The 27,967-nt window shown below is 33.5% G+C and overlaps 1 protein-coding gene and 1 long non-coding RNA gene across 21 annotated transcripts in view; one reads left to right on the top strand and one right to left on the bottom strand.

Moving 5' to 3' along the window:
• Positions 1-2,153, bottom strand: part of LOC143691276 (uncharacterized) — a 55,046-nt gene extending 52,893 nt beyond the window's left edge. Inside the window, exon 1 of the long non-coding RNA XR_013179446.1 lies at positions 1,649-2,153. This is a non-coding gene — a long non-coding RNA (uncharacterized LOC143691276). The remainder of the gene's footprint in view (positions 1-1,648) is intronic.
• Positions 1-27,967, top strand: part of IMMP2L (inner mitochondrial membrane peptidase subunit 2) — a 980,891-nt gene that overhangs the window by 320,743 nt on the left and 632,181 nt on the right. The window contains exon 4 of one of the 20 annotated variants that reach the window (XM_077168965.1): positions 54-2,156. The exons of the other annotated variants lie outside the window; for them this stretch is intronic. Within the exon in view, the coding sequence (XP_077025080.1) occupies positions 54-84 (31 nt within the window). The 3' untranslated portion in view covers positions 85-2,156. Of the gene's footprint in view, positions 1-53; positions 2,157-27,967 lie in introns of those variants that run through there. 20 annotated transcript variants of the gene reach the window in all.

Below are 27,967 nucleotides of genomic sequence, written 5' to 3'. Positions count from 1 at the left end.
AGTATTTTTTCCCTTATTAATCTCTTTATTTCCCAAATTTTTGTGTACTCTAGTGTTTGGAAGACCCTGCTATTGTTAGAATAGATACCAGCAGATACCAGAAGAAAGGAATGATTTATAAGACAAAAAGACAAAAGAGCTGTCCTTCACATTTATTAAATTGGTTGTAGAAATGATGCAGAAACTGAGCACTTGCTGCCCCACTTTTGTGATTAAACCAAATACCCCAAGCACATATTTCTTTTTCTGTGCCGACATAATAAATAAAGATCCTGTCATCCTAGCAACTCATTATTGTTTGTTTTCTATTTGGTGGAGTCCAAAGAGGTTTTTTATGGTTATGGTTGGGAGATTATTAAGGCTTGCAAATCCCTGTTGTTTCATAAAGCTTAAAATAAACTGTTTGTTAGCCCATACCACACTGTCCAGGGTCCTTTTTAAAATTATTTCTAAGAGCTGAGACAATGTAACTCTTAGATTTTTACCGAAGTGTAATAATCTTCAATTCTTGATACTTTGGCTTTTTCTGAGCATTTCTCTAATGTAACAATTCTCTCATATTTAGACAGCATTTATAATCATTTTCCATAGTTAGTGAAAAATACTTCTAATTCAACTTTATCCATTTGCCTTTGAGATGGAAAAGCCTTGCATGCACAGTGATATGATGTATTTTAATACCTACAGTACAAATTTTCTTTTTAAGTCAAATACCCTGGGAATTCTTCACCGAATCCATTTATATCCATTGCTGATATTACTACCAATGATGAAAGTTCAGCACTTAAAATCACACATTAACTGATAAAGTTGGAAGAAAATGGGTGGGGCATAGGGGAGGTGGTTTGGTAACATTTGGATCGGCAAAATTATTACCCTTTCTATTATGGAATTTAGAGATGATTTTGACCCCAAGAAAAAACAATTAACCTTGATCTCCAGATTGTTGTTTCATACCTGGAGTTGATAAAGTCATAACTGGTGTATATATACACATATATCACTTCTTCCTAATATTTTCTCTCCCATGATTTAGGTGTTTTTAATAATCTTAGCGATTTCTTTCAAAAGGATGTCAAAGACTATGTAAATCAATAGTTTTTTTTTTTAAGAATTAGATAATGTAACTATTAAGAATTAGTGTTTCCATTCATCATTCCATTAGTAGTTTTCATCAGTCTGGAGAGAAGTTATTAGTAGTAAAAGTGATTGAGTAGAGGAACTAAAAGCTTGCAAATTGTTAATGTGTTGACAAATTGTTAATATTTCAGATATATGAAAAATGGGTGCTTAGAATTAGAATAATAGTAGGAGGATTTTTAAAAAAAGTACTAACACTGCTATCCCTCTTTGCACCATACTGTTTACTATTATTTCTTGGTCATTTTTGAAAGGTATAAATTATTTTACATTTTGTTCTTACATATGCCCATTATTTTTTTTTTACCATGAGATTAAATGCCTTTCACCTGAGATGTCTAAGGACCTTTGTTAAATCTCTTTTTAAAGATTGATCTCCATAAGAACAGAGGTTATATTTAATCATTGTTCTTCCTTCTACAAATAAAAATACATATTTATGCATTTTGCACAGGTTTTGGGGGGCTTAAATGCTGTCCCTTCTTAAAATAGGAAATCTCATACTAACCTTATCAAACTTACTGATGTATGGTCAATTTCTGGTGATGAATGCATCTGTAAACTTCAACTTGTTCGTTTTGCATTTTCAATAAACACTTGAAAGAGGTGACCTACAGTCTTGGTCATCTGGTCCCAAGGATCATAAGAAGTTATCTTAGTTCTTGTACTTGGAGTCTAATGCATCTTTGCTTTGGAGAAGGTTTTCCAGATTTAATAACATTTTACCTTTTGGCCTTTTCTTCATAAAAGAAACACTTTTTTTTTGCTTTTTCAGGCTGTATTTTTTTTTACTTTCCCACCTTTTTTGTTACATCCCAAATGCCATCAAAATTCCCAGGACAAACATGGTTCAAATAAAAAGATGGCGCTGATTAGGCAGTAGAGCCAGCGGCTCAAGTTCGGAGCCTGATGGTTGTCCTCTGCGCCCAACGGCTGCAGGGGGGAGCCTCGCGATGCGGTGGGGCGTCCGCAGAATGCGGGAAAGTGCACGGGCTTTAAAAACCTCCGCTGCCGTGTCCGTGTGTGTGTGTGTGTGTGTGTGTGTGCGCGCGCCAGGTTGTGCTCAGGGGGCATGTAAGGCCTGGGGGATATACCGCCGGGCTAAGCCCCCACGCACCCCTCGGGCGCTGCCTTCCCGACCCCCGTGGACTCCGCCGCCGCTGCGGGCCGAGCAGGTGCACCTGGGGAGGACTCGTGGCGCCCACGCACTGACCCATGGCCTGACACCAGCCGACCAGGGACCTGAAGCTGTATTTTTATGATAACCTGCTCTTATTCTGCATACTATTGATAAAAATACACACGGCTTTATCAAGATAAGTACCCTGATGTCAGACAGGTGGCATTCCAGCTCTTGTGCCAGATACTCCTTGACAACCTTTCTAGTAGTTGTCTTTTATTTATATGCTGGAATCTTGCAGCTAATACTTTTTTTTTCTTGAATGTTGGAAAAGAGAATTATTTTGTGTTCTAGAAGATTTTTTTTAAACACTAAAATAAAATTATTTCAAATTAGAAATTCCCTTAATGAGGAGATGCTCCATCTGTCCATCTGAAGCCAATTTTGAGATTATTTCTGAGTATGTATGACCCTTTGCAAGGTGAAATCAAGCAGTAGTGAAGACTACTTGCCAGGCAGTGATGTCTGGAACCACTGAATGCAGGCTTGTCCAGCTCCTCCACCCCATCTCCCTTTTTTTCCCACTTGAGCTTTTTCTTTGTGATCATTCAACCTCCAGTCCATTATCTTTGCTCTTTATCCTGTTCCCTCCCATTTCGCCAGGGTTAACAATCCACTAATCCCCCCCATCACACACACATCTTTTTTAATGATGTCTCAGTTTTTTCCTCTTTACTAATTATCATTATCATCCTGACCCATAAATTTCTCATGTCTTTCCTAATCTATTCATTCTCAGCACACTATTGCTATCCTACTTCCCTTTCCTTTTTAGTTCAGTTTTCAAAAGAATGTTACAGTTGTGTGAACTCAAAAACACCACCTGAATGCCCTTTCTAAAAAATAAGTCAAAGATTGATGACTGAAATTTTCTTTTTGTTGGTAGAGTTAAAATTCCTTCCTTACTTCATCTTTCAGTTGGCTGCATTTATGTTGATAGAAGATGAAGTTGTACATTATTAACCCTCCTTTTCGTTTCAGTGAAAGTCAAATTGATCATTTATCACAAAATCAAAAAGCAGCAATGGTCAAACAATTGAATGAGTTTTTGACAGCTGTCTTAGCTTAGATTCCCTGGAAGCAGACAAGGAGATGAAGAAGTAGTTGAAAATTATTAGGAAAGTGAGAAAGCCATTAGGGAATGATGGAAATGAAAAGTCATAGGGAAGAGGATGAAGAGGTGACTTTAAGCAGAATTTTTCCAAGGGTAGCTTCAATCTAATACTGCCTGGGAACCCAGGAGTATGAATTATGCCTTATTCCAACACAAGTCAACAAAAGAGCTGGATTTTCATACTTCCATTCCTGTCAGCCATTGATGAAGGACCACAAGGTGGTGTGGGGAAGGTTGCTGGCCATGAGTGGGCAAAGTGTCTCTGGTGGCCTGAGTGCAGCCTTCTGAAGAAGTCTTTCAGGTGCTGTCTGTTGGAAGCAAAATCACACTGAAGCCCAGGAAATCACACTATGTATTTAAAGAACCTGTGATGGAATTGGGTGATTTACTTTCCTTTTCCATTCCACTCCATTGTATTCTATTTTTGTTTTTAATTTTTGGTTGTTCACCCATGACATCAAGTTCACAACCACTGTTGTATCATGAATAAATTTTGAAAACACTGATTTAAATGAGAATTTTTCATACTTTTTGACTGTAGGATCCACTTTACAATCTTAAAAATGTCTGAGAACCACAAGAACAATTTTTTATGTGGTTTATATCTGTTGATATTTGCCACCTAAAAAATTAAAATAGGCACATTAAATTAACTAATTTAAAAATGACAACCCCATTATGTCTTAACATAAGTAATATTTTAAGTAAAATAGCCATGATCTCCTAAAATAGTGAAAATAAGGTCATTTGAAAATCTGTTTAAGGTCTGACAATAAAAAAAAATAAATTTCATATCCATTTCAACAGTCATTCTCTTACAGTATTTTCTAGTTTCGGTTGAAACAAATGAAGGAAAGAAAATAACTTTAGTTGTAAAAGGGAAGAATACTTTAATAGCTTTTTGGATAATTGTGGACATTCTTATTTTATACTATACCAAAAACTCATCATGTGATGCCTCTTAAATATCTATTACAATGTGCAATATGAAATCATATCACTGAACTGTTTTGTATTCTGTTGCTTTAAAATCCATTCATCTATCTTACACTTGGAATGAACCTTTGATAAAATCATGCACTGGCCATTTGTAAATAGTGGTTCCCTGAGTAATGTAGATCTCCCAAAGTTTGATGTATTTCATTATACAGCATACAAAAACAAACACACATTTGCTATTATTACTACTGATCTCAGTAGGAAAACAATTATTTTTGGAAGCTGTTACAGTCACAGTATTAGAAGGTTTTTAACATGTAATTTTCACTTGAAAGCTTTAGTATTATCACTGACAATGAATACTGTAAATTTTTCAAGTGATAGGTTCACCTCATTCATTTTTTGAGAAAATACCAGTAACACAAGTCTGAAAAATTGTAATTTGTCAGCTGTTCCTTCAAAAAGAAATGATGTTCTTGAAAAAAGTGACTAGTTCAGCTTGCAATGAAAACAATCAAACTGATGCTTTTCTCGAAAAGACCATTGGATTTCAGTATGCAGGAAGTGCTTTAGGGGTATTTGCCATTTCATCACACAAAAAAATAAAGCGAATTGAACTAATTGAATGAATTGAATTAAGAATGTTTACAGCTTCACCAAGGACATTCTTGAATGAAACAGGCCTTTTGTTTGTTTGTTTGTTTGTTGTTTTACTGCAAGAGGGTGAAAATAAAGAATACAGTGACTAGTAGAGTTTGGTGTCATGGCTTTGATTTGTAGTAAGGCACCAGCAGTTTTCCCATCTATGCTTTTGTACCATTTGTACCAGCATCAAATTTTTTTTTTTTGGCATGGGCAGGTTCCAGGAATTGAACACAGGTCTCTGGCATGGCAAGTGAGAATTCTGCCACTGAGCTACTACTGCACCACCCCAGTATCAATGTTGTGAAAATGGAAAATAACATGTTAAAATTATTATGAAAATGGCTGTGTCCTCAAGGACTCCTGAGAAACGTTCTCAGGGACCCTCTTCAGGCACTCTTTAAGCACCTCTACTCTTGGAAAAGCAACAATGCTTGGTGTACTCCGTCTTGCCACCCCCTTTCATTTAGGGCCCAATTTTAATTTTTGCATGCAAGCTGCAAATGCCATTTCATAGAATCATCGAATAATTAACTTTTAACAGATTTCCATCCTAAAATAGCATTAGCCATTGTTTGTTTTTTCAGGTAAGTTTTCCAGTGACAAATACACTTATAGCAGACCGTAGCTTGCTGAGTTGACCAAACTAATTTGCTTTAATCTAATTATTTTTGAGAACTTTAGCATATTCATTTCATAAATATATCCTTTAGCTCTGAAAGAATCAGAATAATAATAATAATTATTCTTTCTGGTTTTGGCACTGCCACATGCATCATTGTTTTCACGTCTCACTCAAATCCTATGAAATCGGTGGGATGTTGTCATTATCCCCACATGAGCAGACCCAGGTTGAGTAAGGGTAAGTGGCTTGCTGAAGGCCGCGTGGGGAGTGAGTGGCAGGAAAGAACTGAGATGCAGTTTTCTATCCAATTTCCTCCACTGTAAAGCACTATTTCTTGCATCAATTTATAAGGCATTTCATATTATTCTCCATAGTCTAGGCAGCAGGTTTCTGTTATCATTTCATACCTTAGGATACCTGCACAAGCTGTTGACTTAGATAAAAATACTGTGCAACTGACGAAATGATGACTACTCATGGGAGCTGTGGTCTCATTGAAGGACCAATATTGCTCAGAATTCTGTTGTTTATAAACATGAAGGTTAATACCTTTTTAACCTTAATAAATATCAACCAATCCAGGTATGAAATTTTCATCTGCAAGAAGAACTGCAGGAAACAATTTAGTAAAGCCTACAGCAAATATACGGTAAAACAATTCAGAGAATGTAGATTTGCTGGGTAATTAAGCAAGTTACAAAATAAAGTTGACGGACTAATTTATAATCAGCTACTGTAATTAATAATACAAAAGGCTGAAGTACATGGTGTGAATTAATTAAGTGATTTTGAAAAGTTTATAATAGCAAAAGGTGTTAACATATTATAAACATTTGACATTCATTCATTCATTATATTCCTTCACAGTACTCATTTTGGCCAAGAGGGTTGAACTGAGCTTTCTAGAGTTCATTTTGTTTAATGAGACTTTTACAAATCTTTTTTAAAAAATTGTTAGAAAACATTTTTAAAACACTGAAAATTATAGAGAATAGTGGTATCCACCATCCAGCTTTATTATAGTGTAACATTTTGCTGTATTTACTTCTTTTCGTAAAAAAATGAAAGATTACAGAGCTGATTGAAACCTCCTGTCTACATGTTCCTGAACTTATGCCTCTCTCTACCCTGGGCTAATTTTTATTACAAATTTAGTGTTATTCATTTCCATGCAGGATTTTTTTTTCATTATATAAGTTGTGTGCTTTATAGAAAATTCATGTATAAAACACACAGTTCACATTACCACCACCGTTATTAACACCTTGCATTGGCATGCTATGCTTATTAAAGTTGATGAAAGTTCTGATTTTATTTGCTTGTGTCTTTTCTCTTTTTCTCTTTGTCAGTCTAGCTAAGTGTTTGTCAATTTTACTGATCTTTTCAGAGAACCAACTTTCTGTCTTGTTGATTCTGTTGTTTTCTTTTTTTTAAATTTTTTATTTCATTTATCTCCACTCTAATATTGTTATTTCTTTCTTCTCCTTGTTTGGGTTTATTTTTCTGTTCTTTATCTAGGTTCTTCCAGTTTTGAGGTTAGGTCTCTAATTTGAAATCTTTCTTCTTTTTAATTAAGCATTTGTAGCTATAAAATTTCCCTTTCAGTACTGCCTTTATGATATCTTTTGTGCTTTGGTATGCTGGATTTTAATTTCCATTTGCCTTAAGTTTTTTCCTCATTTCTGTTGTAATTTTCTCTTTAACCCATTGGTTGTTTAAAAATATGTTGTGAGTCTTTCCAGAATATCAACTCAGTTCCATCCCCCTATCCCATATTATTGAAAGCCCCTTCCAACATGAAAAGTTAGAGTGGGAATAGCTCAAATACCCCTAAAGAGTGGTGGAGTTATACAGAGGAGGTCTGCTTTAACAAATGAGTATGAGTGCTGAATGATTATATTGATATTTCTTAGTACCTTAGAGCAGCTAGAAATAGAAACCTAAAATTATGGAATTGTAACCCATACCAAACTCTGAAATCTATTCTACAACTAATTGATGTGATGTACTTTGAATTTTATTGCTTTTATGTATGTTCATTATTTAAAGAAAAGGAAGAGACGATATGATTTAACAAATGAATATGACAGCTGAATCATTATATTGATATTTCTGTTGGTCTCCAGTGTTTTGGAGCAGCTATAGGAAAAAAAAAAAAAAACGAAAAATCTTGGAACTGTAAACCATACCAAACTTTAAAATCTATTCTATAACTACTTGTTAAAATGTACCTAGAAATTTATTGCTTTTTTGTATATATGTCATTCTACAATAAAAACGCTAAAACAATTTCATTTATTTTCATAAAGAAATAAGAGTATGTTGTACCTTCATCACCACAATCAATTTTTAAACATTTTCATTACTCAATATAATTAGATATAAAAGAAAAAGAAAAAGAAAAAGAACACCCAAAACATCCCATACCCCTTTCCCCATTATTTGTTATTTGTTTATCTGTTTATTTATTATATGGTATATAAATATCTCAATAAAATTGCATAAAGATGATACAATTATAGCATTGAGAAAAAAGAGTTTGTTGTTTAATTTCACATATTTGTAAGTTTTTCACTTCTCCCTCTGTTATTGAATTCTGGCTTCATTCCATTGTGGTCAAAGGAGGTACATTGTATGACTTCAATATTTTTGGATTTATTGAGACTTGCTTTATAACATAATATACACTCTATTCTGGAGACTGATCCATGTGTACTCAAGAATGTGTGGTTAGGTGTTATTTTGTGAAATGTTCTATAAATGTTGGGTAGTCTCGAGTAGCATTCAAGTCTTTTATTTTGCTATTGATTTACTATCTAGATGTTTTCATTATGGAAAGTGGTATATTGAAGTCCTCTAATATTAATGTAGATCCATCTCTTTCACCCTTCAAATCTGTCAGTATTTGCGTCATATATTTTGGAGCTCTACTGATAGGTGCCTGTATGTTTATAATGTTCCATCTTCTTGTTTAATTGATTGCTTTATCAATATGTACTGATGGTTTTGTCCCTGATAACAGTTTTTAAAGTTTATTTTATATGATATTAATATTGCTACCCCAGTTCTTTTTTGTTTACTTCTTTATCGTATATATATATTTTTATCATCATTTCACTTTCAACCTACTTAGGTCTTCGAATTTAAGGTGAGGCTCTTGTAAATAGCACATAGTTGGGTCATTCTTTTTTTAAAAATACATTTTGTCTACCTCTGCCTTTTGAATGGAAAGTTTAACCTGTTTACATTTAAAGTCACTACTGACAATGCAGGACTTTTTCTGCCATTTTGGTGTTTTGTCTTTGCATGTCTTATACCTTTTTTGATCCTTAATTTTTCTGTTAATGTCTACTTTATATTATTTAATTATTTAATTTTACCATTTTGAGTCTTTTCTCTTTTCTATCTGGGTATATTTTTCATATATTTTCCTTGTGGTTACCATGGGATTTAAATGTAACATTCTATATGTATAATAATCACATTTGGTTTGATACCAACTTCTTTAGCATACACATCGTCTTCTTATATGTCTCCATTGCTCCTCCATTTTTGTTCTTGTTACAAACTATATCTTTGTAAATTGTATGTCAAAAACCATAGATTTGAGTGAAACTGAATGTGAGTATAGTTGAGGGAGGAGGGCTGGGGGCATGTATATGTATGACACCAGAAGGAAAGATAGAGGATAGAGTATAAAGACTGTGGCAGTATAACATAGTGATGCCTACAGTGAACAGTGATGATGATTAAATGTACAAATATGAGAATGCTTTGCATGCCAGAGAACATATGAATGTCAACATTGCAAGGTGTTGAAATTGTATGTGGGAAAACATACAATCAGCGCTTACTAGGGTTTCAGTTAACAGTAACATTTTAATACACTTCCATTGAATGTAACAAAGGCAATATGCCAAAGCTAAATGTCAATAAGTGGGGGATGTGGAGGTTATGGGGGAGGAGTATGGGATTCTTTGCACAATAAATGGAAGTGTCCTCATATAGAATGTGCTGGTGAAGTCATGGCTATGTGATTATACAGGGAACTCTTGATTTTTTTACTTAGGTTGGATTGTATGGTGTGTGAATAAAACTGTTTAAAAATGAACCAAAGATACAACTATTGGAGAAAATGTGGAGAGAAAGATGTATCTATTCACTGTTGGTAGGGAAATAGAGTAGTGCAGCCCCTCTGGAGGGCAGTGTGGTGGTTCCATAGGAGGCTAGGAGTGGTTGCCATATGATCCTGCAACCCCATTGTTACATGAATACTTGGAGGAGCTGGGAATCAGAACATGGATAGACATTTGCACACTGTTGCTTATGGTGGCAGTGTTATATGAATTGTGATGGATGGAGATGATCTATGGGTACATGGGCTGAAGACTGGAAGGGGAAACTATGGTGTTTACATAAAATGGAATATTGAGTGGCTTCAAGAAGGAATGAAGTTATGAGGCATGCAACTAGGTGAATGAAACTTGAGAACAGTAAATTGGGTGAAATAAGCCAGAAATGAAAAGACAAATATAATGCTTCACTAACATGGACTAACTATAATATGCAAGCTCTGAGAATTGAATTTGAGAGCTTAGATTATCAGGTGAAGGTTTGTTGTAAAGGTTCCTAGATGTATGCTCTCCCAGCAGTTACATCTATTCCAGAGTGGTAACTATTATTTCTAAATTCAGAGATGCTGAGCTCTTTGTGCATAACCTGGTTATTTCATGGAACTTTCCTGAGACTGAGAAGTAGAGTTCTGTAGCTATGAGAATCAGCATTACCTCGTATAGCCACTGTTAAAAACACTGGAAAAGTGATAAGACTTCTATTAGAGATATGAATGCAGCAGAACTGATTAGGGCTAAGGTAAATTTGACTAAAGCATAAAGGATGATATTGACTGTATATTAAAACTTCAACTATGTCAGACCAAAGGAAGGGATGTTTATTTGGTGCAAAATTTATATTTTTGTTAGCACACTAATTTAAGTGGTTGGTTCAAATGGTTGGTTTATTTAAGCACTATGGTTACATAGGACCATGAATAGGGAGTAAGATCTTGTTGGTTTGTACAGGTTGCTGTGATGCCCAAGTACATCCCAGAGTAAATGGTGTAGAAGATTAAAAGGTATTTCAAAGTCCCCTTGAGGGACTGGGGAAAAAGTTGGAAATATGACATTTTCCCAGCTGGGGAAGACCTGATATTCTTGCAAACACGGGGGATTGCCAATTTTATGGGCCAGACCCTCGATCTTGGAGCTTGCCCTTATGAAACTTATTCCTACAAAGGAGAAGCTAGGCCTACTTATGATTATGTCTAAGGGTCACTCCCAGAGAACCTCTTTTGTTGCTCAGATGTGACCTCTTTCCGTAAACCAACTCCACAGATGAACTCACTGTCTTCCCCACTACATGGCACATGACTCCTGGCCCTGGCATTGTGGGATTGATAAAGACTTCTTGACCAAAAGGGGAAGGATAAATGAAACAAATTAGTGGCTGAGAGATATCAAATAGAGTGGAGAGTTCGTTCTTATGCGGTATATAGATGTCCCTTTTCAGTTTTTTGGTAAATTGGAGTGGCTAGAGGAAAAAAGTACCTGAAACTGTTGAATTATAATCCAATAGCCTTGATTCTTGAAGGTGATTGAATAACTATAGAGCTTTTAAGGTGTGAACATGTGAATATGAAAACCTTGTGACTGACACTTCCTTTATCCACTGTGTGGACAGATCAGTAAGAAAAAAAAGTAAAAACAATAAGCATTAGAGGGTATGGGGTATATGAGATGTTTTGGGTATTCTTTTTTACTTTTATTATTTTTATTTTTTTGGTGTGATCAAAATGTTCAAAAATCTTTTCTAATGAATGTTCAAGCTCTATGATGATACTGTGAACCACTGGCTGTACACTTTCAGTGATTATATCTCAATTAAAAAATCATTGAAGAAAAAATATAGACTTATCATTACTTTTTATGCATTTGTCTTTCAGCATCTGAAGGAAATAAGAATTTGTGTTACATACCAAAAATACAATAAAATACTACTGGCCTTTATAATTACTCAGTTACTTTTACCAAAGGTCTTTATTGCTTTATGCTGCTTTAAACCAGTGTCTAGTGTCCTTTCCTTTCTGTCTGAGAATTCCTTTTGCATTGCTTGTGTGTATGGTCTAGTGGTGGCTGATCAGTTCCCTCAGCTTTTGTTTATCTGGGAATGTCTTAATCTCACCCTCATTTTGAAAGTAAGTGTCACCAGATTAAAAAAAAAAAAATTCACAATTGTTTCCTTTAAGCACTTTAAGTATTTCAACCCATTTCTTTCTTGCTTCCATAGTTTCTAATGAGAAATTATATATGTATTCTAATCAGGACTCACTTGTTCATGACATGTTGTTTTTCTCCTGCAGCTTTCAGAACACTCCTTTTCCTTTGCATTTGACAGTTTAGTCAATATGTGATGTGACAAATTTTTCTTCAAATTTATCCTGATTGGTGTTCTCTGGGCTTCTTGGATATATGTATTTACATCTTTCCCTAACTTTGGGGAGTTTTCTGTTATTCTATAAATCTTTCTTCTGACCCTTTCATGCTTTATTCTTGTTCTTGGACTCCTATAACATGTAAACTGGTATGCCTGATGGTGTTCCTGGAGTTTCTTAGATTAGTTTTACTTCTTCTAACTATTTTTCTTTCTTCTCTTCTGCCTAACTCATTTTAATTGTCTTGACTTCCAGTTCACTGATCCTTTCTTCTGCCAGCTCCAATCTGCTATTGAGAATCTCCTAGGAATGTTTTTATTTCAATTATTGTAATCTCCAACTCCGTTACTTTTGTTTGTATCCTTTTTTAAAATTTCTGTCTTTTTATCAAGTTTCAGGTATTTTCATTTTTTTCCTGATATCTTTTATTTTTTTCCTTTTATTTTCCTTCATGCTCTTGAGCATATTGACTATTTTTCTGATATCCTTTGGTTCTTTCTCTGTATTTTCCTTACTTTCCTTTTACATGCTAAAGTGTTTTTTTCTAAGTCTTTTTCTTCTATATCCACAGTTTAATTTCTTCATTCATGGTTTCTGGATTTTTATTTTCTTCCTTTGAATAGACCATCTTTTCTTGTTTCTTTGTTTGTCTTGCAATGTTTTGTTTCACACTGTACATTTTAATATTTAAAAATGTTACCACTGGGATTTATTCCCTGAAATTCCTGTTTTTTTTAGTTTATATACAGCTGGTGACATGACAGAGTTTTTCTTGAGTGTTATGAAAAACCAAAACAAAACCAAGCAAACCTAAGCAAAAAATACTTTTTTGCCATTTATGCAAATTGGCTTTTGTAGGCTGGTGTTCCTTGTCATAGTTCAGCTCTCCTATTAGGAAGGTCAGTCCAAGGTGAATATTTAAGTACAGGATCTTCCTTGTGTTTTCTGGGCCTGTGTTTTGTCCTGGACTTAAGTTTGCTTGTAGCTTTAGGAGTTCCCTTGTTTACATGAGTTTGAATACCTCCTTTACTGCCCAGTAAACAGACCTTCTGCTTTGATGGATTTTGAGATTATCCATATTAACATGTGTAATTATGATTTAGGCATGCAATGTATAGTATTTCATTAATCAATATGCCATATTCAAGTATGCATTCTATTAATGGCTATTTAAGTTGCTTTCATTTTTTGTTGTAAGCAACAATGTCATAAGAAACAAACACAGAAAACAGTTTCTCTAGGGATTTAAACTAGAAGGAGATTTGCTGGGTTAGAGGTGTATACTTTTTCAACTTTACTAAATATTGCCAAATTAATCTCAAAAGAGGTTTTGCTATTTTACGCAACCATGCATACTAAATGAACATTTTAGTTTCTGCTCATCTCACAAACACTTGGTTTTGTTAGATTGTGAATTTTAATCTATTGGTATAGCATTTCTTTGAAGTTCCATCATGTATTCACTTGACTACTAGTGAGAATGAGCATCTATTCATGTATTTATTGACTGTTTTTCTCTCTGAGATATGTTTGTTGATATCCATGTTTCATTTTTCTATTTGGTTGGTAAGCTTTTCTTTAAAAAAAATTGATTTGTAGGTTCTTTTTCACATTCTGAATAGTAATCATTTGTTAGTTTTAAGTGCTGAAAATATCTCGTCAGATTGTGTTTTTTAAAATTTTGCTCATGTGTTTCCCTTGTATAAAAATTTTAATTTCATATAGCATTTTTTTCTTGAATAAGAGATTTTTCTTACCTCCATGTTTCTGTATTTTTCTTTTTTTTTATATTTATATTTATTCAATTTGGAATTGATTTTTGTGATTCCTGTTAGGTAAGGATTTAATTTGTTCCCCATTTTTTCCCCACTGATCTGCAGTTATGCCTCTGCCATATGTTCAGTGTCATATTGACATGGATCCATTTCTGTACCCTTTATTCTGCCCCATTTGTTTAGCTGTCGATCAACTACCCCATGTCCAAACTCTTTTAATAATGGTAGTCTATGTATGTGGTGGTGGAAATACTCCTATGTTTTACTTCCTTTTCAACCTTATCTTCATTATAGTTAGCTCTTTGCCTTTCTACATGAATTTCAGTATTAGATTATCAATTTCCATATGTAACCCCTTTGGATACTTTTGGGAATTATTTTAAATTGACATATTAATTGGTATTGATTTACTATTGTTATAATGTATCTTCTTCCCAAAAGTGAATGTGGAATAGTTTTTCGTTATGTAGCTCTAATGTCTTATAAGTGTGATTGTATTAAAAATAATATTGAATTGTTTACTATTAATACATACATAATCTGTACTTTTTATTTACCCATCTTCAAACCACCTACTTTTTGAAGTTTTTTTGGTCCTGATAATCTGCAATGCATTCTATTAGATTTTTCTGTTTGGACATTCAGATCATCTACAAATATGTATAATTCTTTCCAGTTTATATCCTTTCCATTTTTAAATAGTCTTATTGTATTAACTAGAGTCATTAGTCCAGTCTCTTTAGAAGTAGTGAAATAGCTATATTTCTGTCCTGTCTCTGTCTTTTACTTTAATGGTGATTATGACTAAAGTTTTAGTTAAAGTATGATAATTGCTGTAGTAACTTGAGAAGTATTCTTTATCTGGTTACAGAAGGTTTGTTTTATTTCTTGTTTTGTGAAGTTTTTTTTTATCTTGAATGAATACTTAATTTTTCAAATGCTGTTCTTGCATTTACTGAGATAATAAAGAAATTTTATGATATTGAACCATCTTTGCAACACTGGAATTATATCTAGCTTCTGCTACATCCACATCTTTCAAAGAAATGTATATGCTATTTGCAGAAACCTCACCAAATTTGTTTTGAAACATTAACTTCAGGTTTTAGGCTTTAATGTCATATAATATATGATATTAAATAATATCATATAATATATGATGTTAAATAATATCATATAATATATGATATTAAATAATATCATTAAATGATATCACATAATATCAAATAATTTTTTATTTTTCATCTTTTATATTTTATATATAAAGTATTTTATTTCTTGGGTAAATTAGAAATAAAAGGTCATCTCTAACTTTGAAATTAATTTCTTTTTCCATTTCTTTTGTGATCTTTGCTGTTTTCATAATGGGGGATCAGTAACTGGTTCATTCTTAAAACTAATTGAAAAATTTGATACATAAATGACAAGGTTCTTTAGTTGAACCTGAAGAAATACTCTGAACATAAATTAGTCTAAAAATTAGGTTCTGGATTTATTTGTGAAATTTATTTTTGCATTAACAATTTATTGGGTTCAGATTAAACAGTTAAAGTAATATTCCCATTTCCTGAATCATTCTACAACTACTGAAAGATAATTTGTTTGTATAAGTTTTATACCTCATTTACTTCCATAAAGGATTTGAGAAAGCTTTATAAATTAGACACAATAAAAACAGCACAAAAATATAAAAACATGATTTAGTTTCTGTTAAATAGAGCAGAAAATCAGTGGTACCCTTTAATTATTGCAGTTTGCACATTTGTTCAGATCAGAGAATCCTGATAGCTGAGTAAAAAATTCAAACATTAAATAAGATGTAATTTCACTATTTGATGAGAGAAAATATCTTATGAGAGTGTAATAAAAAATATAAGCAAGTACAGACTCAATATGAATACTATATAATGGAATTTGATGGCATCAGTAGAGATAATGTTGGTGTTGAGATAGTCTACCTTATTTACTTATAATTCATGCAGTGGCAAAAAAACACCTCAATCCAGTGTGCAATAACTGGAATTTTTGTTGAACATTCAAAGAACTGAGCCTCCCTCCCAGAAATTCTGGTTCACTATGTTTTAGGAAAGGCCTGAGAATAGCATATTGAACATTGAAGGTGGTTCTGGTATCACACTTTCAGAAAAAATGCCACAAACTAACAAATAACGAAGTTATGATCTTAATGTGGTTGGGTCAGTAACTAGAGTTTTACAGAGGCTTTTATAGTTCCTTCAGTTGTCTGGTATTTCAAAGTTAACTAGCTTAGAAATTTTCATTAAAAATAATTTTAATGGAAATTAATAGGTAAAGCCAAGCACTATAGCATATAATAGTTGTTAATTTAGTAAGTCAGCCTTGTAGTCTTTTTCACTCTAGGCTAATACTTTCCTTAAAATGCTTTCCTTAAGCATTTTCATAACCTCCTTAACTCCTTCAATAGTTTTAGTAGCTCAGTATAGATAATTTAGTAACTTGTACAGATCTTACAACTTTTGTTATAAATATAAAATATTTATAAATTTATAAATATATAAACATTTACTTCTGTTTTTAAGAAGAACTGTAGGATTAAAAAAACATCATCATTTTGGTATTAGAAGAGACAGGCTCCAGATTTCCAAGAGTTATTATATTTGTACAACAATTGGCATTAGAAGACCAGATATCAGAATTGTTAATAGAAAGCTTTAGAACAGGATCAGGAAGACTTAGTTCCCAGCTTGGAACATTTGCTGTTACTTTGGTATTTACTAAGACCATGGATGCTACCCTAAACAAATCATGCATGGCCTTTTTAATGGAAAGTATTAATAGAAAATAATAGTATTTTCCAATGGAGTCCTTGCTAACCAAGTGAATGACTTTAACCTACTATCTCTGGTCTATAACTGGTCAGCCTGAAATAAACAGAAACAACAACTATTTTAGTAACTGAATAAATTCAAACCAGTATAGTCTATTTCAGGTTAAAAACCAGGTTAATTGAAACCTCATACAGAAGAAGCTTTCACAACTCTTGTTGGGTTAATGAAAATATTTTGGATCCAGTTCTGTGTATAGCCTTGGACGTTTCTTTGATTTCTTTTATGGCTGTATGGGGAACATTTTATTTATCTTGCCTGCGGTTTATTGGCATAGCTCCCTTTAATACAGTAATGGAAGCAACTGATAAAGTTCTGAAAATATGCTGAAACTTTACCCCTTTGTTTCATTAAATGTAGCAAACAGCATATAATATAGTACAGGTACATGCATTCTTGATTTGTTGCTCTCTCAGGAAGAAGGAATGTATTTTAGTTAGCATTGTGACATTTATAAGAATTGAACAGCTTAAAATTGTGTTCACAGAAATTGGTAAGACTTGTAAAACATTGGTTCACCAGGCCTGTTTGATGACTCATGAAGGAAAGCTTTAGAACAGGATCAGGGAGACTTAGTTCCCAGCTTGGAACATTTGCTTTTATTTTGGTGTTTACTAAGACCATGGATGCTCCCCGAAACAAGTCATGCATGGCCTTTTTAATGGAAAGTATGAAAAAGGAAAGAAAATTATTTTTATTGTTTATAATTCAAATTTTCTATCCACTATACACTCTTGAATTTTACCATTATTAAGGCACACAAAGATGGTAGTATTTTCTGTAGTTTGTTATTTTGAAAAGGAAAGTGAAAAGCATGAAAAATACTGTTGCATCTAAGCGTTGTCATTTCCCTTCAAGAAAGATATTGAATATTAGTATTTAAAAATTAGTAGCAGAGATCTCAATTTTCCAGAAACACTTAGTTTACTTTTTGTATTAGAAATCTAATTTTTAGAATATGCAGGGAAGGTTGATAGTTATTTTATCTCTAACGGTTTTTCTTCCTTATAGTAAAATTTTATTCATAGCGATTATTCTTCTACATCATGGTTGTGATTTGAAGGATTTCCTAAAATAACTTTAAACTGTTTCTAATCAGAATATAAAATATACTAGCTTTGGTTGTTTATAAAAGGGGAAAAATGATACAAAAAGGTTTTCTGATACCTGCTGTCAAAGAGAAGATATTTTTCCTTTTTCTCAAATATTCATTGAGCACTGACTATGTGCCAGTCACTGTGTTATAGAGTAAACAATACAAAGATCCCTGCCTTTTTGGAATTTACATTCTAGGGTGAACCCTTGATAAATATTTTTAGAATTTAAAGTTGAGATACTGTATAGAACACAAAATAAATAGCAGGTAATGGCTGGTATTTTTAAATTTGTTCACACATTATCTTCTTTAATTTGATAGATATTGGACTATATAGTTAAGATTCTTAGGAAATAAATCTTTGCTTTTTATCATTGTTTAAAACAAATTCTCTTGTATCAATGTTATCCCTGAGTATTTTGGTCTCTGTTACCTGGCTTATGTTGTATTTACATCTAGTTTAGCTTTTGATCCACAATGTAAAATTATTGTATTCTCACAGTTGTGATGCTTTTAGCAGTGAATAAATATTGAAAATCCATTAAATGTAATCTTAATAAACGACATCCATTTGCCTTTATAGTAATGGTAGTTATTAGCAATACAGACTAAAAATTGAAAACAAGTTAGGATAACCTTATAAATGCTTTTCTCACAAAACAATCATACATAATTTGTTTGCACAGGCCCAGTATCATTCCTTCTTTTTCGAGGCCTACCCGTTTCCTTTTACTACTTACCATGCGATAAGCTGTCTTATCTTTATTACCTGCTTCTTTGTTTAAAGGGCTAAAGCAGACATAGTTATCATTTTTGAGATGTGTTTCATTACTAAACAGATTAGCACTGAAAAGCATTCCTAATTGGATCTCAGTTGTGTTCCACAAACATGTACTGAATACTTGCTATGGGGAAGATACTTCTCAAATACTAAGATTACAGCTTTGAAATCTACTTGGATTGAATGATATGTATAGTAACTGAGTGAAAGGAATTCAAAGATACATTACTATAAGTTCTTGCTCTTAAGGAACTGAATATAGTGATTATTTCTCTTTGATCACCATGCTTACCTTTCCAGATAACTGACTAGTTCATGACAACAACATTTAGAATAGTTTTGATAAATGATTGATCTATCTGTGAGCATGAGTGTGTCACCAAAAGAAATCAGAAGTTAAATACCTCTAGTCCATCACTTTGGAAGTTTTTTTAAAAAAAAAATCTTTAATATCACAATAATAGATCTTAATAAAACAGTATAATGATTTGCAAATTAATATTAAGAAAGCACTGTTTTCTTAATTTTAAGTAGAAGTTTATGAAACGCTTTCACTTGGTATAAGTCGTTCCCCCAAGATTGCCTTCAGATTTGATGATAGAGGGACTCACAGGACTCCAGTCATTATACTTATGGTGATAGTTCATTCAGCAAAAGGATACAAAGCAAAATCAACAATGAAAAGTCATAGCAGGCAAAATCTGGAGGAAAGCAGGTACAATCTTCTAATAGTACACTTACAATTGAGTTGCACAGAACACACCTAATTCCTCTAATAACAAACCATAACAAAACATGTCCAATCTCGTTTACCAGGGAAGCTCACCTGAACCAAGCAGTTGAAGGTTTTTTATATGGTGCCTGCATAACTAACTGCAGTTTCTAAAACTCCATATCCTCAGAAGGAAAGCAGATGTTTACCATAAATCACATTGTTTGCTTCAACTATCTAGACAAATTGGTACAGTATGGTTCAAAGCCTCATGTGTGGTAAACACTTATCAATTAGAACATTGTAAAAGTTCACTTCCCAAGAGGTAGCAAAAGGCTAGTCATGAAAAGAAACCAATATGGGAATATGTAGGTTTGAGCAACTCAGGCCCTACTGAGTCAATCACTCTTTGCTGCATACTTGGGTATAGGATTTGGCTTTCTCTTTGATCTTATTTTAACCCTCTCCTAGTCTAATTAGAATTTATATTAATCCTTCTACGTACTAAAAAGTAATCCTGAATTTTTGTCTAAAATAGTGCAAACTATTAACTTTATTTTGTTGATTTAGATGCCTAAAATTGCACGTCAGAATTTGATATGGATTATCTACTTTGTCAGAGTTTTTAAATTCTCTTAATTCTATAACTGTCACTTTATCAATATTCAGGTTGTTACCAACTTTATGGATTTACCTTTTATAGTATTGTTCCCTATATGATTCAAATGAAAAGAAAGCCAAACTTCAACAGATAAATAAGTATTATTTGTAGCCAAACCTAAACCTTTTTAAATGGACTTTACCAATTGAGGGCTTTAGATTAGAATAGATGATAGAAAACCATATTAAAATGTGTACCCATTTTTTTTCCTAAATGATTTTATTATATAGAGATTTAAGGAGTTGCTCATCAATTTACTGTGAGTCTCCACAAATCCTAGGTCATTTTCATAAACTTCTCTTTATGAACAAAATGTTTGTTTTACAATGTAAAAGCAGAAGACTAGGTACTTAATTAAAAAAAAAAAGACATTGAATACAACTAAGCCTTTTATACCAGTGCAGTGTAATATGGCTAAATACCCATAGCATCATGATTTTCCTACTTTCGGTGAATACAGGAGAAAGTGGCACACAGTGTCATTCATATGCTAGAACTCTTTTATAAAGAAATTTTTATGTTATGTTCTTGTTCCAGTTAACTTCCATTATTGACCATGGTATCAGTAAAACCACTGGAGTACAGTTTCCATGACCAATTATATTTATGACCACAAAGAATTTGTTCCTTAAAAATAATTTACACCACTGTCAGGATTCTATCTAAAATTCTTCCTTTTACAAATCCTTTAAATTGCATTATTAACAAGAACCTCTGAGACATTCTAAAACCTTATTAATACTTACACCCTCTGGTTGTTCCGACCCAGAGCATTATAATCCCACCTTGTATTTTTATCCCCACAGTCCGTATATTCATGGTGGGTAATCTGTGAATGGGAACATCCTGGATAAAAATATACATCTACATTTATTTTGTTCAGAATTTTACAAAGGAAAGATGAAAATGTACCATGTGGGGTTTTATTTCAAATATTTGCATGAACCAAATCATCCAAAGACATTTGATAAAATGTATTTTCTTCTGTTCCCCTCCCCCTCTCAGAGATGCTTGTTTCTCTCAGTGAAGGATTTCAAAATCCTTATGTGGTTGACTAGATACAGAGTCATAAAACCAAACCTTCTGAAGTTGAAAGGCTTATTCCTGGAATGATGTTCTTTTGATGATATATCTAGTCCTCTAATATCTGCATTTTTTAAGTGCTCCAAATAGTAGGGTTAGATTTCTTATTTTTTACTCAAAAGATTTTTAGAATCTAAGAAGTTATTTTCTTGCAAAATTCAATTTATAAGAAATCATAATCAAAAGTTAAAATTCAAAGCAAGTTTTAAATGTCGAAAACATCTTGAACTACTCCCTCATTTCCCAAGAAATAAGGAAAATACAAATATAGTTAGTCCTTCATGTTTGCCTCTTATTCCATCTTCATAGGCAGCATTTTAAAATAATGCTTTTGAAAAGAGACTACCTCAAAGAAAATCTGCTAGGGACCTAATGGAATGAAGGTGAGATGACAAAATTTGTGATGTGTGACTCTATACTCTGATGACAGGGAATATAATTATAGAGTGGTGTCTGCAGTGATTTGTAGGTGAATTGGAATTTTCCAAGAGAGAGTGAAGATGCATTCATGAAGGAAAGAGAGGGACATTTGGGAGGTTAGGGGGTGGAGTTATTTTAGCCACATATTCTCTGGTGTGTGACTTAAAGAGTATGAATTTCAAGAGGACAATAAAAAAGAAATTATAGTAATCAAGATAAGAAATGATTAAGGGATTGGAGAAAATTTCAGCTGAGAGGGAATGTGAAGATTAAGTATAAATTCAAACAGTCTGGTTGACAAGTTGATGAGCACATTTACAGATGAGAAATGTAGAAGGAACAAAAGATGACTTAACAGTCTTGTCTGAGAGCCAACTTTGCTTTGTATTAAAAAGAATAGAAGTAACATTTTAATAAGAAAGTTTCTGAAAGTAGAAAAAGGTAATGTTTTGCCATAATTTCCCTCTGAGGCTTCCCTGAAGATGGGCATATTTTTATTTTTATGTATACGTGTTGCTTTGGGTGTGTTCTGATGCTTTTAGTATTTAATTTTTCTTCTGTTGTTGAGGGAAACAAGATGAGAATTCAGGGAGAGCATGCATATCATTTTTGAATTTAGACTATGTGAGTACCTTCCATTTGTTGCCTGTGTGTGTAGCAAATTTGATTTTGTGTTGTAAAAGTGGATATATTCAAATAGACTAGAATCTGTTCATAATTCTTGTCCTGGGGAAATAACTATTATTTATTTTATAGTCATATTATCTGCACTGGAGCCGGAAAAACAGTGGATTTTGGATTGGAAGACTCAGATTCAAGTTTAGTTCTGTTACTTAGCAGTTTTTTCACTCAGACCAAACTGTGTAACTTCTTTAGACTGAAGAATATGGTTGTAAGCATGCATGGGAAACTCTCCAAGCTGTAGAATGGCTTATGCAGAGAATCTGGAAAGTACCTAAAATGCTGAGGAAATAGTGCTGCACTTACAATGTTTCTGTACAGAGGCAAACGTAGAAAATTAACCAGTGGCAAACAATTCAGGATGGCAGGGTTGTGGGAAACTGGCGACTGAATGCTCAGGATAAAGAATGTAGTTTTTTAGTCAGTTTAAAGGAACTGTTGACATATGGGAATGTAGATCTACTTTTACCAGAATTTCCAGTGTTATTTATTTGTTTGTTTGTTTGTTTTTTGAGAAGGCTGAAATCTGGATTTTTCAGTGAGGTTTCCCATTTATATTTAAAAGCTATTCATCAAAATTTTTTTTTACCATATTGTTGTGGCACAAACAAAATAAATACATGGGCCAGATCTGGACTATGTCTGCAGGTTGCATCTTCTGCTTTAATCTCTTTCTCATAGATGTGCATTGAGTCCTTTTATGCTCATAGCATTGTACTAGACTCTGTTTAACTGCTGAACAATATTCTGGGACATTCCTAGTATCTGTATTTTAGGTAGATTGGATTTAAATCTTTACATAACTAAAAATATTAGTTTATTATTCATTGGATTTAAAAATAAAGTTCCTAACAAATCTGTATACTATTGAAGCACAGGAAGGACTATAAGGATGATTGACTTCATTTCCTTAATTTTTAATTTTATTTTACTTTTTTAATTTTGTTAATTCATTTCTTTAATTTGATTGTTATTACCATAAACACTGTCTTCAACTCTTCTAACTGGATTTTCTAAATAAGAAAGAAAAGATACCTTTGGAAGGTACCTTTTGTGAATATTCAAAAGTGAAAGAGGATGAATTTTTCTAAAATGCTTTTCTTCAAACTAAAGTTACTATTTGTCTATGTAAGTCACTAATTGTATTTTTTTAAAAAACTGTATTTCTATCAAGATGGTTAACAAAGTTAACAATTGACAATGTATTTTACATTTTAAAAAATATGGGTTCTGGGACGCTTCCTTATTTGTCTGATTTGAGTCTTTCTTCTATTTCTACCTTTTTATTTTTTCTCTATTCTTTGACTATAGAGTAGCACATTAAGGATAATAAATTAATTCTAGCCTTTTGGTGACTGTTTAGTTTTAGGGAAAACTCTAGAAATGGAGGAAGCAGCCATATTTTGATTCATATTTACCTTTACAGACTATTGATTTTGGGTTGGGCATCTGATCCAAAGATAGTCAAGCTATAGATCACTCGTTCTGTGAAATGTCCTTACTCAAAAATAGAAATGGGTTACTCAGAACAGTAGAAGGAGTTAGCGGTTGAAATAGAGAAAAAAAAAATGCCACAAAGTAGTCAGGAGGGGTCATGGCAAGCAAAAATTATTCTGAAACAGAAACTATGAGTACAATGAGGAAGAAGGAATTATTTGAGATGAAAAGAAAATATGCAGTGTGTCCCTGTGGTGGGAGCACATGGAGTAAGCCAAGGAAAAATAAAATTACTACTGTAAGGACAGGTACATGACGAATGGGTGAATGATATTGATGGCAGAGCACCAGAACAAAAATCCATCACCAACTAAGGTTGAGGCCTAAATTGCTTTGCATTATTTCAATTCTTGAACCATGTTCCAGCCTCTATCCAGTCTCTTTCTTGATTCTTCCATCACAGAGTGCTCTCTTGTCCCTAGGGTTTTTGTGCATAGTAGTCCCTCTTTTCCAATTACTCCAATTTCTCTATTCTCCCTCTCTCTTTTTCTCCCCTGACACTTCCTATATGGCCAGCTCTCACTCTGTATTTCTCTTTCTTTAAGAAGGCTTTGCTTGACTCCACATCTTTAAAAAGTAAAACAAAATTAAACAAAATAGAAACCATGAGTCCCTTTCTGGAATAGGAGTCATCCCATTTTTTTGTCCCCACCCTTCTTATGATCTCTGAATTTCTATTCTTTCCCTTACCATCCCCCATTACAGATAGGTTTATAACTTACAAACCCTCCATTTTTCTATATCAGCAAGCATAGTGTCCATTCTTATTATTTTACTTGGACCATGGATAGCCCCTAAGTGAGTTTCTAATTGCAATTCTCCCTATATATAGCTTCAGATTCTTTTTCATAAAGTTCAGGAAAGAATCACATCACTCTGATTTAAAAGAAAAGCAAAACAACCCATGAATTCTTTAATCCCTATTTAATTAACTGTAATTTAATTAAGCCTAATATTGTAGACTTTTCAAAATGAGGTTCTAGTTTCCTGTTCAACTCTTTTGACCAGCTCTTGCCTGTGAGGATTCCACAAAGGAGCCAAATCAGACTACTTGCTGTTCTGGTCTTCCTTCTTAGCACTCTGCTCATGCCATTCACACTTCCTAGATTTCCTCCTCATCCCCCCCCCCCCCTTTTTTTCTAGTAGCATTTAAAGCGCTAATTCTACCATTCTGCCATGATTTGCTTGTTTTCTCATCAGACATACACATATAAAGGAAATAGAGTAGAACTTCATGTACTACCATCCTAAAACACGGTGGTGAAGAGCTTGAGTTCCACTTCTGGCTCTACCTTTTACTCGGTGACCTCAGAGGTGTTATGCAGCCTTTCTTAACCTTAGTTTTCTCAGCTTTAAAAAGGAAATAATTGGTCCCAATCTTATAGACTTGTTGACAGGATTGAACAAATTAGTATATGAAAAGCACACAGGATCATTCCGACAGTTGTAATAGTGAATACATATTATTGTTATCGTTATAAATGATCTAAGTTATAAACAAACAACGGACTGCAGTGGAAGTGACTTTTTTCATAAATGAGCTTATAAGAAAAGAAAAAGAAAGAAAATCAATTCTATCACCAGCAATATTTAGTTTGAGTTAAGACTTAGTGAATGAATAAATAGATATATTCTTCATTTCATTTTGGGCTTGGGCAATAAATTTGCAACCTCTTTCATCTGATTTTGTGCAGTTTTTTGGGGGGGGAGTTTAAGAGTTCTATTAAAGAATATTCAATTTAAAGATGGTTACTTTTTCTTAACAGTGAATTTTCAAGCTCTTTGGAGTAAAGGTAAGATCTGTATTTATTTGCCCCCCATTCAAGTTTTCAATGTTTTTTCTCTTATATTAGTTCAGTTATAGAGAGTGCTTTCCAAACCACTGTTTAGCCTGTCTCCCTAATTGTGTTTCTCAGAAATGATGGCTTTTTTGTAATGATTGCCTGAATGACTAGATTAAAGCACGAAGATGGGAAAAAGTTGAAGAATTTGCTTCAGTTTCATAACATGACTTCCTTGAGAAATGTGCCATGTAGAATTTGATCGCCTGGATAGAGTATTGCTATGTCTTGGTTTGTGTATTTAAGTATCAAAGGCTTGCCCAGGGTCAGGTAATATAAACTGTGTCTAACCTCATTCACTATTCAAATGAATGGATTTTGAACAGTGAAAGTGGCCTGAAGTTGCGATTATGGGCACCATAGTAGATACCAGATTTTTTTTTTCCTTCTGTGATGAAGCTGGTGTCTATCTTTCCCCACTCCACCAAGGTGTTTAGCAACTGTGATGATATTTAGACTGTTTACAGACCACTTTGTTCTGGGCTGGACATCATGATGTATTTGTATTTTAGGAATTTTTGTTGTTTTTGCAAATGACAGAAATCCAAATCAAACTAGCCTAAGTAGACATTTCATGGATAGATAAGGGAATTTGGAAGGTGGTTTATTGATTCACAAAACTGGGACATACAGGGGTAGTAACTGGTCTCAGAAACTCCAGCTGTTCAAATATATTGTCACATTTCCCTCTTTTCTTTCTTCATCTCATTTTCATTTCTCAACTATGCTCTCTGTACATTTATTTTCTCCTACATGGGACAGGGTCAGAGAGGTACATAGTGGTAGGTATCTTCAAACATTTAATATCCTCCAGCACAACTTCCCATAAGAAAGATAGTCTATTTCTCACAGTGAACATTTATAAAAACTTAGGGGAACAGCTCTAATTGGCTTTGCTTTGTTCCTCTGGCTACCTATCAGATCAGTCATTTTGGGTAGATGTTCTAGGTACTGTAATTGGCTTGACCCTTGTCAGAATTAGAATGTAGGCTTGAGAATGCTACCAGAACACATGAAAAGAAAGGAGCAGTCTGCCGTGAAGGAACCAAAGATGACAGAGACACCGGGGAGATGTAAACGAAAGAAAGTCTGTGGTATTCAAAAACCTGGCCTTTACCCTTAACACCATTCATCTCCTCTTTCAACCTAACTCTCACTTTGGGTAATAGCTGTATTTCTTCATAATTGAGTTTAAACTTTATTTTGTTCATCCATTGTATGATTGAAGTATTATATTTTTATGATGACAGAAAAAACATAACTATTGAACATAAGTTGTCTGCTTTTTTAAGGAAAATCTATATTGTACTATTTTATAAAGTAGAATTGACCTTCTAGATCAGAATTTCCAGATCTGACTCATCATCATGATTCCTTAGGAAGTTAAAAGAACAATAAAAGAGAGAGAGAGAAAGATTTGATTGAGTAGATCGAGGTGGGGACTGGGGATATCAGTGGTTAGGATGATTTAGTGACTCACCTACTGCCATTCATGGTATAGAGATATAAGAGCAATATCAAGTAAACATTCGATCTTCCATATTGGATATTTGAAACTTCTGATCCTTTTACAATCCTCTGCTCATTTTTATTTCGGGTGAACAGAGCGCTTTCACACTGTTCCCTTATTGTGAGACCACCTACATCTTTGCGCTCCAGTCTTCCATTCCTGCTTCAAAACTTATGTCAGATTTTCTTGACTCTCTCAATAACTTGGTCAAGGCAACTTTGGTCAAAACCCTCCTGAGGACAAAAACAAAGAAAAGCAAACAAACAAAAACAAACTTACACCAGAAGTGTGAGTTTCTCAATGTAAAATACTAAGTTCTGTAGCAGGGTTTTGTAACTCTCACCATATTGACTGATCATTCCTCCATGCAAGTGTGGCCAATTTAGAGAAAAATTGGGTAAGGGATTCTGTGAGATACCTAGTTCATTCTTGATAAATTGCTCTCAATATCTCACAAAGAATACTTCCAATTTACCTCTTTAATTGGCTAAAATTGACTTGCCTCTTTGAAAATAGCCAAGTTATTTGATATAACATCCTTCTTCATCATTTTTCTGCTCTCCAAATTTTCCTGGGACTTTTATCCTGTTTCACCTTTTTTCTATGATCTTGCCTAAGCTATCATTTCCCCCTCTCTCCTGTATGTTCCATTGCTTTCTTTTGTCTGACTCAACCAGCATGCTAAGTTCCTTCCTTTTATCCTATTACCTTTTCATTATCCATATCTCAATACTGCTGTTCACCATTGGATTTTTCAGAGGAGAGGGTGGCAGATGTGAGAGTTAGCCTCACCCCCAGTCACTTTTTCCTGGCTTCTACAACAGCCACTCCACAGAAATGACTGTTTGAAGGTCACTATTTGTTAGCTTTAGTGGCCCTTTCTTACTGTTTTCTTTTTATGAACTCTCTGTAATAT

This window comes from Tamandua tetradactyla, chromosome 1, assembly GCF_023851605.1.
Source record: "Tamandua tetradactyla isolate mTamTet1 chromosome 1, mTamTet1.pri, whole genome shotgun sequence".
NCBI lineage: Eukaryota > Metazoa > Chordata > Mammalia > Pilosa > Myrmecophagidae > Tamandua > Tamandua tetradactyla.
The sequence above is the reverse complement of the archived record's forward strand: the minus strand, read 5'-3'. Positions and strand labels throughout refer to the sequence as shown.